Genomic DNA, 14,231 nt, shown 5'->3' with positions numbered 1-14,231 from the left:
GAGAGTGTGGTGGAGGCAGGTTCAGTGAGTGTTTAGGATCTGGAATGCACTGTCTGAGAGTGTGGTGGAGGCAGGTTCAGTGAGTGTTTAGGATCTGGAATGCACTGTCTGAGAGTGCGGTGGAGGCAGGTTCAGTGAGTGTTTAGGATCTGGAATGCACTGTCTGAGAGTGTGGTGGAGGCAGGTTCAGTGAGTGTTTAGGATCTGGAATGCACTGTCTGAGAGTGTGGTGGAGGCAGGTTCAGTGAGTGTTTAGGATCCGGAATGCACTGTCTGAGAGTGTGGTGGAGGCAGGTTCAGTGAGTGTTTAGTATCTGGAATGCACTGTCTGAGAGTGTGGTGGAGGCAGGTTCAGTGAGTGTTTAGGATCTGGAATGCACTGTCTGAGAGTGCGGTGGAGGCAGGTTCAGTGAGTGTTTAGTATCTGGAATGCACTGTCTGAGAGTGTGGTGGAGGCAGGTTCAGTGAGTGTTTAGGATCTGGAATGCACTGTCTGAGAGTGTGGTGGAGGCAGGTTCAGTGAGTGTTTAGGATCTGGAATGCACTGTCTGAGAGTGCGGTGGAGGCAGGTTCAGTGAGTGTTTAGGATCTGGAATGCACTGTCTGAGAGTGTGGTGGAGGCAGGTTCAGTGAGTGTTTAGGATCTGGAATGCACTGTCTGAGAGTGTGGTGGAGGCAGGTTCAGTGAGTGTTTAGGATCCGGAATGCACTGTCTGAGAGTGTGGTGGAGGCAGGTTCAGTGAGTGTTTAGGATCTGGAATGCACTGTCTGAGAGTGTGGTGGAGGCAGGTTCAGTGAGTGTTTAGGATCCGGAATGCACTGTCTGAGAGTGTGGTGGAGGCAGGTTCAATCATGGCTTTCAAAAGGAAATTGGAGAAGCACCTGAAGAGAAAAAAAATTGCTGAGCTGCAGGAAAGGTGCTGGGGAGTGGGTCTAGCTGAGTTGCTGTTGCAGAGAGCCAGCACAGATGGGCCAAATGGCCTCGTGCTGTGTTGCAACTATTCGATGATACTGTTCTTGACAACGCTGCCGGTTGGAGTGACTGCAATGAGATAAAGTGTGACCTTCATCATTGAACACTCCCCCTTTCTTCTGACAGCTTGTGATTCTCTCAGGAGCACAGTTCCATCCTCAGATGAATGGTTATTTTATTCTGTTTTTGGATTATGTGAAGGTTGTATTCTTGGCCTTGACCAGTAAAAGCTCACAAACTTGACAAGAGAAAGAGAAAGACAAGATCAGATGATATGCTTTAAGAAAGGGTGTTTGTCAGGAGTGTTTTTAAAAATGTAAATTCTTCAATAGAACCGACCATTTTGATCTGAGGAATACCTGGAGGATTATTGTAGCTGAGGCCCCATTTGCATAGTTCCTCTAACAACAACAACTTGCGTTTATGCAGTGCCTTAAAGTAGTAAAATGTTCCAAGGCAATTAAAAGCAGTGGAATCTGGCATTGTGCAATGTGAAAGATATTAGGAGAGCTGACTAAAAGCTGGGTCACAGAGATAGCCTTTAAGTAACATCTTAAAAGAGGAGGGAGAAGTGAAGAGGCTGAGAGACCCAACAAGATCTTTTTGATTGATCTGCTGCTCTCTCGAAGATTTTGCCTCACTTTGTGGTTGTACCTTTCCGTGACACACAGCACTCTCATACCTCATGCTAGTGTTTCCTCATCATGATTGAGTCTGGATAACCTACACCAGTGGATTATTAAACTGCAAGAGGACAACACAGCTCAGCTGAATCCAGTCCCCACTTAATATCCACATCCACACACTTTCATTGGAGGAGTGATCAGGAAACTCAATCACATTCCATGGTCGAACAGCCCTCTTTGTGCTTGTGCTAAGGAGAGTGAAGAGGGGGCATGAAAAAACACTGGCAGACAAGATAAAGGAAAATCCCAAGGTGTTTTATAAGAATATTAAGGGAAAGAGGATAACCAGGGAAAGAGTGGGGCCCATTAGGGACCAAAGTGGAAATCTGTGTGTGGAGCCGGAGGAATTAGGTGAGGTGTTAAATGATTACTTTTCATCTGTGTTCACTATGGATAAGGACGATGTAGATGTAGAGATCAGGGAGAGGTATTGTGATATACTTGAACAAATTAGCATTGAAAGGGAAGCAGTATTAGCTGTTTTAGCAGGCTTAAAAGTGGATAAATCCCCAGGCCCAGATGAGATGTATCCCAGGCTGTTATGTGAGGCAAAGGAGGTGATTGCAGGGGCTCTGACACAAATTTTCAAATCCTCTCTGGCCACAGGAGAGGTACCAAAGGACAGTGAATGTGGTACCATTATTCAAGAAGGGTAGCAGGGATAAACCAGGTAATTGCAGGCCGGTGAGTCTAACATCAGTGGTTGGGAAACTAATGGAAAAATTGCTGAGGGACAGGATTAATCTCCACTTGGAGAGGCAGGGATAATCAAGGATAGTCAGCATGGCTTTGTCAGAGGGAGATCATGTTTAACGAACTTGATTGAATTTTTCGAGGAGGTGACTAGATGTGTAGGTGAGGGTAAAGCAGTTGATGTAGTCTACATGGACTTCAGTAAGGCTTTTGATAAGGTCCCGCATGGGAGATTGGTTAAGAGGGTAAGAGCCCATGGGATCCAGGGTAATTTGGCAAATTGGATCCAAAATTGGCTTAGTGGCAGGAGACAGAGGGTGATGGTCGAGGCTTGTTTTTGTGAGTGGAAGCCTGTGACCAGTGGTGTACCACAGGGATCGGTGCTGGGACCCTTGCTGTTTGTAGTGTACATTAATGATTTAGACGTGAATATAGGAGGTATGATCAGTATGTTCGCAAATGACACGAAAATTGGTGGTGTCGTAAATTTCGAGGAGGAAAGCCTTAGATTACAGGATGATATAAATGGGCTGGTAAGATGGGCAGAGCAGTGGCAAATGGAATTTAATCCTGAGAAGTGTGAGGTGATGCATTTTGGGAGGACTAACAAGGGAAGGGAATACACAATGGACGATAGGACTCTAGGAAGTACAGAGGGTCAGAGGGACCTTGGTGTACTAGTCCATAGATCACTGAAGGCAGCAGCACAGGTAGATAAAGTGGTTAGGAAGACATATGAGATACTTGCCTTTATTAGCTGAGGCATAGAATATAAGAGCAGGGAGGTTATGATGGAGCTGTATAAAACGCTAGTTAGGCCACAGCTGGAGTACTGTGTACAGTTCTGGTCACCACACTATAGGAAGGATGTGATTGCACTGGAGAGGTTGCAGAGGAGATTCACCAGGATGTTGTCTGGGCTGGAGCATTTCAGCTATGAAGAGAGACTGGATAGGCTCGGGTTGTTTTCCTTGGAGCAGAGAAGGCTGAGGGGGGGACCTGATTGAGAACAAAGAACAAAGAACAGGAACAGGCCATTCGGCCCTCCAAGCCTGCGCCGATCTTGATACCTGTCTAAACTAAAACCTTCTGCACTTCCGGGGACCGTATCCCTCTATTCCCATCCTATTCATATATTTGTCAAGATGCCTCTTCAACGTCGCAATCGTACCTGCTTCCACCACCTCCCCCGGCAGCAAGTTCCAGGCACTCACCACCCTCTGTGTAAAGAACTTGCCTCGCACATCCCCTCTAAACTTTGCCCCTCGCAACTTAAACCTATGTCCCCTAGTAACTGACTCTTCCACCCTGGGAAAAAGCTTCTGACTATCCACTCTGTCCGTGCCACTCATAACTTTGTAAACCTCTATCAGGTCGGCCCTCCACCTCTGTCATTCCAGTGAAAACAATCTGAGTTTATCCAACCTCTCCTCATAGCTAATGCCCTCCAGACCAGGCAACATCCTGGTAAACCTCTTCTGTACCCTCTCCAAAGCCTCCACGTCCTTCTGGTAGTGTGACGACCAGAATTGCACGCAATATTCTAAGTGTGGCCTAACTAAAGTTCTGTACAGCTGCAGCATGACTTGCCAATTTTTATACTCTATGCCCCGACCGATAAAGGCAAGCATGCCGTATGCCTTCTTGACCACCTTATCCACCTGTGTTGCCACTTTCAGTGACCTGTGGACCTGTACGCCCAGATCTCTCTGCTGCTCAATACTCCTAAGGGTTCTGCCATTTACTGTATACTTCCCACCTGTATTAGACCTTCCAAAATGCATTACCTCACATTTGTCCGGATTAAACTCCATCTGCCATTTCTCCGCCCAAGTCTCCAACCGATCTATATCCTACTGTATCCTCTGACAATCCTCATCACTATCCGCAACTCCACCAACTTTTGTGTCGTCCGCAAACTTACTCATCAGACCAGCTACATTTTCCTCCGAATTATTTATATATACTACAAACAGCAAAGGTCCCAGCACTGATCCCTGCGGAACACCACTAGGTATACAAAATTATGAGGGACATAGATAGGGTAGATAGGAAGAAGCTTTTTCCCTTAGCGGAAGTGTCAATAACCAGGGGGCATAGATTTAAGGTAAGGGGCAGGAGGTTTAGAGGGGATTTGAGGAAAAGAACTTTCACCCAGAGGGTGGTTGGAATCTGGAACACACTGCCTGAAGAGGTGGTGGAGGCAGGAACCCTCACAACATTTAAGAAGTATCTAGATGAGCACTTGAAATGCCATAGTATAGAAGGCCATGGGCCAAGTGCTGGAAAATGGGATTAGAATAGATAGGTGCTTGATGGCCAGCACATAGACGATGGACCGAAGGGCCTGTTTCTGTGCTGTATAACCCTATGAATCTTTGATATCTTCGAGCTTCAGTTTGCATTGTTCTAGTAACATCGTTAGTCTAGGTCTCTTTGTTATTCATAGAATCTCAGAATGTCCTTCCGACAGCAGGGGTGTCCAGAACTACTTGCACTAAGGTGTCACTCTGACTCAGTGGGAGCACTCTCATCTCTGAGTCACGTCATCATTTCAAGGCCCATTTCACAGACAAACACAGACTCTCGGTGAACACTTCAGTGCAGCACTGAGGGACTGCTGCACTGTTGGAGTTGCCAACTTTCCAAAGAGATGTTAAACTGCAGCTCCATCTGCTTTCCTATATGGATGTAAAAGCTCCTACAGTATTCATTCGAAGGGAAGGATGTGAATTCTCCCGTGTCCTGACCAGTATTTATCTCGCAATCTATCTGTTACTTATTATCACATTGTTGTTTGTGGAGTCTTGCTGTGCACGAACTGGCTGTCACGCTTCCTGAATTACAACAGTGAGTACTCTTTAAAAGTGTCTTCGTGGCTGTGAAGCATTTGAGAGTCCAGATCTTCAACTCGAATTCATTCTTTCTCAGGTTCTCAAAACTGAGACTCCTCCCCTCCCTCAGAATCCCCTCAAACTGTGAGACTCCTCCCCTCCCTCAGTCACGCCTCAAACTGTGAGACTCCTCCCCTCCCTCAGTCTCCCCTCAAACTGTGAGACTCCTCCCCTCCCTCACACTCCCCTCAAACTGTGAGACTCCTCCCCTCCCTCACACTCCTCTCAGACTGAGACTCCTCCCCTCCCTCAGTCACCCCTCAAACTGTGAGACTCCTCCTCTCCCTCAGAATCCCCTCAAACTGTGAGACTCCTCCCCTCACTCAGTCACCGTAAAACTGTGAGACTCCTCCCCTCCCTCACACTCCTCTCAAAGTGTGAGACTCCTACCCCCTCCCTCAGTCACCCCTCAAACTGTGAGACTCCTCCCCTCCCTCAGTCACCCCTTAAACTGTGAGACTCCTCCCCTCCGTCACACTCCCCTCAAACTGTGAGACTCCTCCCCTCCCTCACACTCCCCTCAATCTGTGAGACTCCTCCCATCCCTCTGTCTCCCCTCAAACTGAGTCTCCTCCCCTCCCTCAGTCGCCCCTCAAACTGAGACTCCTCCCCTCCCTCAGTCGCCCCTCAAACTGTGAGACTCCTCCCCTCCCTCAGTCGCCCCTCAAACTGTGAGACTCCTCCCCTCCCTCAGTCACCCCACAAACTGTGAGACTCCTCCCCTCCCTCAGTCTCCCCTCAAACTGTGAGACTCCTCCCCTCCCTCAGTCACCCCTCAAACTGAGAGACTCCTCCCCTCCCTCAGTCTTTCCTCAAACTGTGAGACTCCTCCCCTCCCTCAGTCACCCCTCAAACTGTGAGACTCCTCCCCTCCCTCAGTCTTTCCTCAAACTGTGAGACTCCTCCCCTCCCTCACACTCCCCTCAAACTGTGAGACTCCTCCCCTCGCTCAGTCTTCCCTCAATCTGTGGGACTCCTCCCCTCCCACAGTCTCCCCTCAAACTTTGGGATTCCTCCCCCCGCTTCAATCTCCCCTCAAACTGTGGGACTCCTCCACTCCCTCAGTCTCTCCTCAAACTGTGAGACTCCTCCCCTCCCTCAGTCTTCCCTCAGACTGTGGGATGCCTCCCCTCCCTCAGTCTCCCCTCAAACTGTAGGACTCCTCCCCTCCCTCAGTCTTCCCTCAAACTGTGAGACTCCTCCCCTCCTTCAGTCTCCCCTCAAACTGTGGGACTCCTCCCCTCCCTCAGTCTCCCCTCAAACTGTGGGACTCCTCCCCTCCCTCAGTCTCTCCTCAACCTGTGAGACCCCTCCCCACAAACTGTGAGACTCCTCCCCTCCCTCAGTCTCCCCTCAAACTGTGGGACTCCTCCCCTCCCTCAGTCTCTCCCCAAACTGTGGGACTCCTCCCCTCCCTCAGACTCCCCTCAAACTGTCTCCTCCCCTCCCTCAGTCTCCCCTCAAACTGTTTAACTCCACCCCTCCCTCAGTCTACCCTCAAACTGTGAGACTCCTCCCCTCCCTCAGTCTCTCCTCAAACTGAGACTCCTCCCCTCAAACTGTGAGACTCCTCCCCTCCCTCAGTCTCTCCTCAACCTGTGAGACCCCTCCCCACAAACTGTGAGACTCCTCCCCTCCCTCAGTCTCTCCCCAAACTGTGGGACTCCTCCCCTCCCTCAGACTCCCCTCAAACTGAGACTCCTCCCCTCCCTCAGTCTCCCCTCAAACTGTTTAACTCCACCCCTCCCTCAGTCTACCCTCAAACTGTGAGACTCCTCCCCTCCCTCAGTCTCCCCTCAAACTGTGGTACTCCTCCCCTCCCTCAGTCTCTCCTCAAACTGAGACTCCTCCCCTCAAACTGTGAGACTCCTCCCCTCCCTCAGTCTCTCCTCAACCTGTGAGACCCCTCCCCACAAACTGTGAGACTCCTCCCCTCCCTCAGTCTCTCCCCAAACTGAGAGAGTCCTCCCCTTCCTCAGTCTCCCCTCAAACTGTGAGACTCCTCCCCTCCCTCAGTCTCCCCTCAAACTGTTTAACTCCACCCCTCCCTCAGTCTCCCCTCAATCTGTGAGGCTCCTCCCCTCCCTTCGTCTCCCCTGAAACTGTGAGACTCCTCCCCTCCCTCAGTCTCCCCTCAAACTGTTTAACTCCACCCCTCCCTCAGTCTCCCCTCAATCTGTGAGACACCTCCCCTCCCTCAGTCTACCCACAAACTGTGAGACTCCTTTGCTTTCTCATTCTTCTCTTTTGTCAAAGCCTACAAGCACTTCTTTTAAAACCCAAGCTTTGCGTCAGCCAAGTGATCTTCTCTGATTTACCTTGTTCTCTCCTCAGTTATACAATCTCAGATTTAAGATCTGCTGCAGGGTCGAGTGTGCAGTGAAAGAGTTAAGGTCTCATTTCCTGTCCCTTGACGAGACGTGTTTCCGAAGTGGTTCACTCAGAAGGTTCATGGTATTGGGCACTAGTTAGTGCTATCAGCTGATATACGCATGACCCTGGTTGTCAGTATGAGGGGGTGGGTTTTATGAGGGGTGGAGGAGAGTACAACGAAAACAAGCAAGGGAGTGTTAATGTTGTGGTTTCGTAGTTAACCACAAGGGAAGGAAGGAATGGGAAATAAGAGAACGAAAGCTGTTCAATGTCGTGAATTACAGAGAAGGATATCTGTCAACGTTCTTAAAGAAAACTACATGCCTTGTTAAACATGATCGATCATAGGTGACTGGATCTGAAAGATAAACAAAATAAAAACACCTCTGTCCCTGGCACCAGGCTGGCCATTCATCACTTGCTGCCGTGGGCTTTGAGATAAGATCGGAGAGAAAACAATGTCCTGGAGGTGGAGTTGGAGGACGCTTCCACAGGTACCAGGTAGAAGGGAGCTTTGGGATGGAGATGAAGGGAGGAGAGAGAAAAAGGAGAGTGTGGGAGAAGGGGAGAAAGAGAAAGAAGAAGGGAAAGGGAGAGAAAGAAGGGGAGAGAGATATAAAAACAAAGGAGAAAGAATGAAGGAGTGTTGACAGAATGGTGGGAAGGAAGCAAGAAAAGAGAGAGATTGCTGGCGAGAAAGAGAGAGAAGCAAGGACAGAGGGAGGGGACAGAGGGAAGAAAAGGGAAAGAAAGGAAGGGAGGAGGAGAGAGAGTAGAAGCTTATAGAGCTCGACGGTAAGGGAGATGAAGAGAGCGCTGTCGGGGTAAAGAGAGGGACAGGGACATCTACAGAGAGAAGGAAAATCTGAGCCAAACATATCGGAAATCTTAATGTTCGAGTTTATTCTGCTCTGTGCAGTAAATGACTTTAAAAGTTTGACTGTTTACACCAAGGATTTGCAGGCGGCTTCTCGATCACTAACTGTCAAATTATGAGGCTCACTCCCTGCACAAGGTTTTATTTAACACAATCTTTATGTATGGGGCTGCCTTTTGTCTTTGTAGTTGGGAGAAATATCTTACATTCCTTTTCTGTGTCTGTGTCTGTGATAATTTATAGAGGAAATCATTTTGGTGAATTGGATAATTACTCCAGGCTGGTCCGGGGTGCACTGGGGGAGGGGGAGAGGGAGGAGAGGAGGGGGGTGTGGGGGCAGGGTGTGGTTTGTGGTGTATGACAGGATGGCGTGGGGGAGGGGATTGGTGAGGGTTGTAACATGACCATATTGACACGAGTGTTCTTGCACTTATCCCATTAACTGTGAACGAGCGATAGCTATCCACTGCTCGGTGAGGTGTTTGAGTCTCTCCCTGTGCAGGAGGATAGTTGGGGAAATGTGCTGTTGGCCTCAGTACCAGACCCTTGTGTGGTGTGAAGGGTAACAGGCTCAAGAGTCCAGGTGCTTGGAAACACCACCACCTCCAAGTCACACCCTGACCCATCCTGGAACTATATCACCCTTCCTTCATCATCACTGGGTCAAAATCCTGGAACTCCCTCCCTAACAGCACTGTGGGTGTACCTACCCCACATGGACTGCAGCGGTTCAAGAAGGCAGCTCACCACCACCTTCTCAAGGGCAATTAGGGATGGGTAATAAATGCTGGCCTAGCCAGCACATCCCAGATCCCAAGAATGAATAGAAAATAGAGTGTGAGGGAATCATAGGAATTCCCAATAACTGGAAACCAACCAAATGTCAATGTTTGCGATTTTTTTTATAGTGCCTCCCTCTGCCAACACAGTTAGCCCCTCTAGTGCCTCTGGGTTCAGGGGATGGGGAGGTGGCAAATCAGCCCCGGGTCATTAAGAGAAACCCCTGCTAGAAGGGGCAAACGTGAAGACACCAGGTGTGGCAGTGAGGTGCCCCAAAGTTGAATAACTTGATTGTCAACATGGATATGTGACAGCCCACGCTTGAACTCGTCCACCCACCTCCCTCCCCACGTCTTTATACTATACGCCCACTCACAACCCACCCTGGGCCACCCTGATGCATTTATCCAATGCAGCCGAAGGATTTGTTGCGTTTTTCTCCTAACGTCACAGGTTAGAAAACTAATGGAGACCAATCAATTCTCAGCTGGAGAAGGGATAGGCTAATGAGGGACAGCCAGCATGGATTTCTTAAAGGTGAAGCATGCTGCAGATATTTATATATATATATGGACTTTCGAAAGGTATTTGATGAAGTACCACATAGAAGGCTCATTGGGATAATAGGATCACATGGTTTAGAGGAACAGTGGTACCTGGAGTATAGAATTGATGAAATATGAAATAGGAGACAGGGAGCAGTGGTGAACAGATATTTCTCTGACTGGAGGGTAGTACGCTTTGTGTTCCCCAGGGGTCGGTGTTGGGACCTTTGCTTTTTTTGTTATATTTATATGACCTGGATTTGCGTATTGGGATAATACAAAACTTGGCAACACAGTAAATAGTGAGCAGGATAGTAGCAGATTTCGAGAGGATGCACACAGACCAGTGAAATGGGCAGACACATGGTAGATACAGTTTAATACAGATAATTGTGAAGTGATGCATTTTGGGAGAAACAACATGGAAAGGCAGTTTAATCTAACAAAGAGATTCCTGACAACGCAGCCGGCCACTGACGTCATCAGGCTGCGCCAAGGTACGCACATGCGCAGACGGTCTCCTGCCCTCTGCGCATGCGCTGAGTTTCGGCTTGCCAGGACTGGTAAGCGCATACGCCGATGACGTCATCGCGTGACGTGTGCATCTTCCGGCAACGCGCCTGGGCAGCCTCTGCGCATGCGCTTTTACGTGTACAGCAGTGCAACGGGTATTCACCCATGTGTCAAGCACCGCTCACCCCCCCCCCCCACCCCTCCCCCCCCCCGTCCTGCTCCACTGCCCCCCCCCCCATCCCTCGCCGCTCTCTCCGGCCGCTCTGCTTCCCCCACACCGTCCCCGTCCCCTTCACGCTCCGCTGCATTTGCGCATGTGCCACTGAAGCGCCACCTAGTGGTAGCGTTGTCAGCAAACGCAGCCTTAATCGAAATGGTGCTATTTTGAATAGGATGGAAGATCAGAGGGACCTGGGGTAAATATTCACAAATCCTTGAAGGTGGCAGTGCAAGTTGACAAGGTAGTTAAAAAGACTTGCATTTATAAAGCACCTTTCATGACCTCAGGATGTCCCTAAGTACTTTACACCCAATAAAGTACTTTTTGAAGTGTAGCCACTGTTGTAATGTAGGAAAGTAGATTGGATACTTGACTTTGTAAATAGGGGCATTGAATTAAAAACACAAGGAAGTTATGGTAAACAGGCTCCAGCTGTGTCTTGTGTATAATTCTGAGCGGCCACACTTTAGGAAGGATGTCAAGGCCTTGAAGAGAGTGCGGAGGAGATTGATACTCAGGTGATACCCTGATACCAGGACAATACTCGGGATGAGGGAGTTCAGTTAATGTGGAGAGACTGGAGAAGTTGGGATTGTTCTCCTCAGAGCAGAGAAGGTTAAGGGGAGATTTAATAGAGGTGTTCAAAATCATGACGGATTCAGATAGAGCATGTAGGGAGAAACTATTTCCTCTAGCAAGTGATTCAGTAACTAGAGGTCATTTTTCAAAATAATTAGTCAAAGGACAAGAGGGGAAATGAGGAGGAATTGCTTCATACGGAGAGTTGTTAAAATCTGGAAAACACTGCCTGAAAGGGTGCAATCAGATTCCGTAAGAACTTCCAAAAGGCAACTGGACATGGACTTGAAAAGGACTGGTTTACAGGTTATTGGGAAAATGGTGGGGTGTGGGTGTACATTTGACAGCTCTTTCAAAGTGCTGGCACAGGCCTGATGGGCCGAATGGCCTCCTTCTGTACTGTAAGAGTGTGTGATTCCACAGCTCTCTCAGTCCAGACTCACGTAGGAAGATTGACCACTTGCTGGAGCTGTTGGAAGTTAGTTGGTGCCCAGCACTTCAACAAGAGCAAAACGCAGCAAGAAACGAGATTATTGGCGAAAAAATGGAAGCCTGCGTGAGTTGAGCTCGATAAAGTGAAAGAAAATAGCTTAGGACTCACGACGGAGCTCCCCGTGATTGGGGCTCATGGCGGAGCTCACCGCGGTTGGGGCTCACGGCGGAGCTCACCGCGGTTGGGGCTCACGGCGGAGCTCCCCGTGGTTAGGGCTCAAGGCGGAGCTCCCCGCGGTTAGGGCTCACGGCGGAGCTCCCCATGGTTAGGGCTCAAGGCGAAGCTCCCCGCGGTTAGGGCTCACAGCGGAGCTCTCTGCGGTTAGGGCTCAGGGCGGAGCTCCCCGTGGTTAAGGCTCAGGGCGGAGCTCCCCGCGGTTAGGGCTCACGGTGGAACTCTCCGTGGTTAGGGCTCACGGCAGAACTCTCCGCGGTTAGGGCTCATGGTGGAGCTCCCCGTGGTTAGGGCTCACGGCGGAGCACCCCACGGTTAAGGTTCATAGTGCCGAGGTGCCATCTTTCGGATAAGACATAAAATTGAAGGCCCGTCTGCTCTCTTCGGAGATTCCAGGCCAATATTTCAAAGAAGCCTTCAATGTTTGTCCCCCAACCAACATCACTGAAACAGATTATCTGGTCATATCACATCGCGCTGTGGGATCTTACTGTGTGCAAATTGGCCATGTTTCCTACATTACAGCAGTGATTTCATTGGCTGCAAAGTGCTTTAGAATTCTAGTCTTTCTTTCTTTGAATGGCCGTGGGTTGCAGTGGTGCTCAGCTGCTGCTCTGGTGAAGAGATGCGGGAGACCCCCAGAAAATCATCTCTTTGGGTCAGTGCGTGAAGTCATGCTGGGGTGCAAACAGTCACGTTCGTCAGACCGTGTTGCTGATTATACAGGAGCCCCCCCGCCACCCCCCCCCCCCCCCACCCCTGGAGAGAGGGCAGTCCTTTCTCGTTACAGCTAGGACATTGGGGATAACTAACTGGAGCCAGGGAATCCAATCCTGTCTCTGCACTGTCCTACTGCTGCTGCTTGTTCATCTGAGAGCTGGTAAAATTTTGTGCTGGGGAGGAGAGAAGTATCAATGACTTGTTTGCTATATCTGCACACAACTGCTCAGCTTGTGTTTAGAGATGTCCTGACTGGAAAGACCCTAGGGTACAGAATGTAAGGGACAGGCAGTATGTTGAGGGTTGGACTTCACACCTTTTTGCTACATTTGGCATAACTCTGTGAGGCCTCTGCAGGGACTGGTCCTTGGTCGAGTGCAGGGAGTAGCATGTGGTATGAGTGCGGGAGGGTGGGGTTCAGCCTGGCCTCCCTCCAGTGCAACTCCTGTTTGTCTGAAAAACCGAGAGTGAAGAGAGTGTTTAGCAATGGGAAAGACGCTTATGTCTGGTCTGACATCGAGGGGTGTAAGCGTATGTTCATGTGTTACTCAGGCTCTCTTTCTCTTTGGCCTCCTTGTCTCGAGAGACAATGGGTAAGCGCCTGGAGTTGGTCAGTAGTTTGTGGAGCAGCGCCTGGAGTGGCTATAAAGGCCAATTCTAGAGTGACAGACTCTTCCACAGGTGCTGCAGATAAAATTAGTTGTTGGAGCTGTTACACAGTTGGCTCTCTCCTTCTGGCGATCGCTGGCAACTGACTCCCACGACTTGTGATCAATGTTACAGGACTTCATGTCGCGTTTGCAGACATCTTTAAAGCGGAGACATGGACGGCCGGTGGGTCTGATACCAGGCTAATGCAGTAATAATCCAGAGAACGTGAGCTCAAATCCCACCACAGCAATTTGAGGATCTGTTTTAAATTTACAAAAATTTCTGGAAATAAAAAGCTGGTCCCAGTAAACGTGACAATGAAGCTGTCAGATTGTCGTTAAAATCCCAACTGGTTCACTAATGCCCTTTAGGGAAGGAAACCTGTCGTCTTTAACTGGCCAATATGTAACTCCAGCCCCACACCAACATAACCTTCTGAAATGGTGTAGCAAGACACTGAGTTGTATCAAATCGTTACCAGCGCTTCTCAGGACAACCAGGGATGGGCAATAAATGCCGACCTTGCCAGCGATGCCCACATCCCAAGAACGAATCGTAATAAAAGGAACAAAGACAGTGAGCAAAGTAGGGAACAACAACAAGCAAATAACAACAACCAAAGTGTAACCTTGTTGACGAAATCAGTCCTTTAAATTCTCTTGCGTCTTGTGCACGGTTGCTCGGTGTCCTGGACAGACAGACTGAATAGGTGGGATTCTTAAATCTATGCAAATGAGGCAGGAACAGCCGCCTGATAAATGTGGTCTTCATTTCTCTCTCTCTCTCTCTTTCCTTACTGTAGGGCTCCACCAAATCAACTAAGAGTCTTCAGTCACGACACAGACCCTCCCGGTAAGGAACACATTCACTGCTGCCTCCTCTAACCGATTTACTTTTTGTGGGATAGGAGGGACCCCTCTTCCCCCAAGGGCCGGGTTTAACTGATCCACACAGACTGCGTCTTGGGCTGATGAGCTGGTCACAGTCAGGGTGACTTTTATATCTCTGCCCCTGGGCGCAGAAGAGGGAGTATATCTGTCTGTCTGTCTGTCTATCAGCA

General features: G+C 49.3%; 1 protein-coding gene across 17 annotated transcripts in view; it reads left to right on the top strand.

The window, feature by feature from the left end:
* The window catches only part of tns1b (tensin 1b), a 939,527-nt gene that overhangs the window by 685,777 nt on the left and 239,519 nt on the right, over positions 1-14,231 (top strand). For 14 of the 17 annotated variants that reach the window (XM_068034709.1, XM_068034713.1, XM_068034718.1 and 11 more), the window contains one exon: positions 13,974-14,023. The exons of 1 other annotated variant lie outside the window; for it this stretch is intronic. In XM_068034709.1, the coding sequence (XP_067890810.1) occupies positions 13,974-14,023 (50 nt within the window). Of the gene's footprint in view, positions 1-7,840; positions 8,114-13,973; positions 14,024-14,231 lie in introns of those variants that run through there. 2 more of the 17 variants (XM_068034720.1, XM_068034719.1) reach the window with 1 other exon arrangement.

The sequence above is a fragment of the Heterodontus francisci genome, chromosome 7 (assembly GCF_036365525.1).
Source record: "Heterodontus francisci isolate sHetFra1 chromosome 7, sHetFra1.hap1, whole genome shotgun sequence".
Taxonomy (NCBI): domain Eukaryota; kingdom Metazoa; phylum Chordata; class Chondrichthyes; order Heterodontiformes; family Heterodontidae; genus Heterodontus; species Heterodontus francisci.
Note: the sequence above shows the minus strand (reverse complement) of the source record. Positions and strands in the feature narration are given on the sequence as shown.